This window comes from Austrofundulus limnaeus, unplaced genomic scaffold (genome assembly GCF_001266775.1).
Source record: "Austrofundulus limnaeus strain Quisiro unplaced genomic scaffold, Austrofundulus_limnaeus-1.0 Scaffold724, whole genome shotgun sequence".
NCBI lineage: Eukaryota > Metazoa > Chordata > Actinopteri > Cyprinodontiformes > Rivulidae > Austrofundulus > Austrofundulus limnaeus.
This window is the reverse complement of record NW_013953126.1, coordinates 226214-228091: the sequence shown is the minus strand read 5'-3', so window position 1 is coordinate 228091 and position 1878 is coordinate 226214. Positions and strand designations below refer to the sequence as shown.

Here is a 1878-nt window from a genome sequence, read left to right as displayed (position 1 = left end):
ATGTGGGTCTGGGGGTCTGGGGGGCCTCAGAACAAAGCAGCAGCTGTTTCAGCTCTTCTCTCCACAAACTGCTGATCTGCTTTCAGAGACTTTGCTGACTCAGCTTCACCACAGACACAAAGACCAGGACCACCCGGATCCACGTGGTCTCTACATTCAGGTCCATCAGGTTCCTGCTGCAGTATGTTTAAAAACAAAGGTTCTGGTTTAGATCAGAACCAGAACCACAGAACTCTGAGCTTCAGGGTCCGACTCCTAAACGGATCAGAACCACTAGGAGTCCAGAGACCAGAACCTCAGTAAGACTCTTCTGCTCCCCAGAAACCCAGCAGATCCACAAACCTCTGGTTCCCTGGAGGAGGAGAGTCCAGAAAAACCTGGTCCTAAAACAGACCGGGACAGAACCAGGWCTAAAGGTTTCAGCTCCTCAGGACACAACAAACCTGGACTTTGTCTTCAGAGGGACAGAACCAGAACCAGAACCAGACATGTAAACCTGTGGATCAACGGTTAGAGCTGCAGTCTCACAGTGACGGACTCAGACATGTCCAGGTGTCTCTGTGATTCAACAGCTGAAATAACTGTAAAGTAGCTAAAAGCTAACTTCAGCTTGTGTTCAGGACTTCGGCTACAGTTTAATGTCTAATTGACCTGGTTCTGACCCAGAACTGGACCTTGGTTCAAAGGTTTCTGTCCAGCATGTCAGAGTCGGGTCAGAACCAGAGAAGGAGGAAGTCCACGGAGGGTCTCACCTGTGTACTCCACCTCTGCGTCTGCCAGGGCCTTCAGGGTGTTCTCAAAGGAGACCCCGTCCAGGTCCAGGGCCCCCACCTGGTCGTAGACCTCCTTGGTCCTGCTGATGAGCTCGTCTGACAGCTGCCGGATCCGTTCTGGACTCAGGTCCCAGTGGAGCCGGTTCTCTGCACAGACCGGCACCGAGCTGCCAAACACCACCGCACCTGTGGGGACAGGACAGGTGAGAGCGGGTCAAAGGTCACCGCTGAGGATGAGGACCTCAGGTTCACAGTGACAGGAAGTGTAAAATAAATACAGTTCCTCCAAAATAAAAGCAATTCTTTCACTTCCTGATTTAAGACATTTTTCTTTTTTCCTGTCTGTGGGGTTTTTGTCCTTTAAGGCCACCGTACATAAATAACTTATTTAAARTTTAATATCAAACACATTTAAAAGATAAAATAACATTTTTCCTGCTTAAACAAGAAAAACAACAGATGAAGAATTTCCTCTAAACATTACATCATCAGTTTATCTTAATTTATATTTAATAATCTTATCTTGGACCGGGCCTGTTCATTTATTTAATGTATTTTATTAAAGGTTTCCAGCAGATTTAAAGGGTTTAAAGTTTTAAAGGGTTTAAAGAGTTTAAAGGGTTAACACACTTTCATCGACCAGGCTGTTAGCTGCAGCTGTTAGCATCATGCTACAAACATCTGCAGCTAAAACAAATAAAAACTGTTTTTCTGTAAACATTTTAACCCGCTCTGACCCGCAGCTCGGTTCTTCATCAGTCCGCCCAGAACCGACGTGTCTCGGTCCAAACGGAGCACCAGGTGAGTTTSAGCCACCTGTCTCAGGTGTTAGCATGCTAAGCTAACCGCTAGCTCCAGCGCGAGGATCAGATTTCCCGCCGCTCTCTGCGCTCTTTTCACGGTCAAACCGGTTCCGTGGCGGGCCACACCGTCCCGGTACCACTCACCTGTCGGCCCCATGGTTCACTGAAGAGATGAAGTTCGGTTTGGGTTCGGTTCGAGTGGCTCACTGACAGGAAACTCCGCGCGGACCGGGATTAAAGAGGACGGCGTCATTTCCGGTCAGGCGTTTTCAAAACAAAAGACGCATAAATTATTATTATTA

At 47.8% G+C, this 1878-nt stretch overlaps 1 protein-coding gene across 1 annotated transcript in view; it reads right to left on the bottom strand.

The window, feature by feature from the left end:
* The window catches only part of thop1 (thimet oligopeptidase 1), a gene marked incomplete in the record, with an annotated part of 14989 nt that extends 13168 nt beyond the window's left edge, over positions 1-1821 (bottom strand). Inside the window, 2 exon segments of the mRNA XM_014028178.1 lie at positions 753-959; positions 1721-1821. Coding sequence (XP_013883632.1) covers positions 753-959; positions 1721-1733 — 220 coding nt within the window.
* Between the last annotated feature and the right edge of the window lie 57 nt (positions 1822-1878).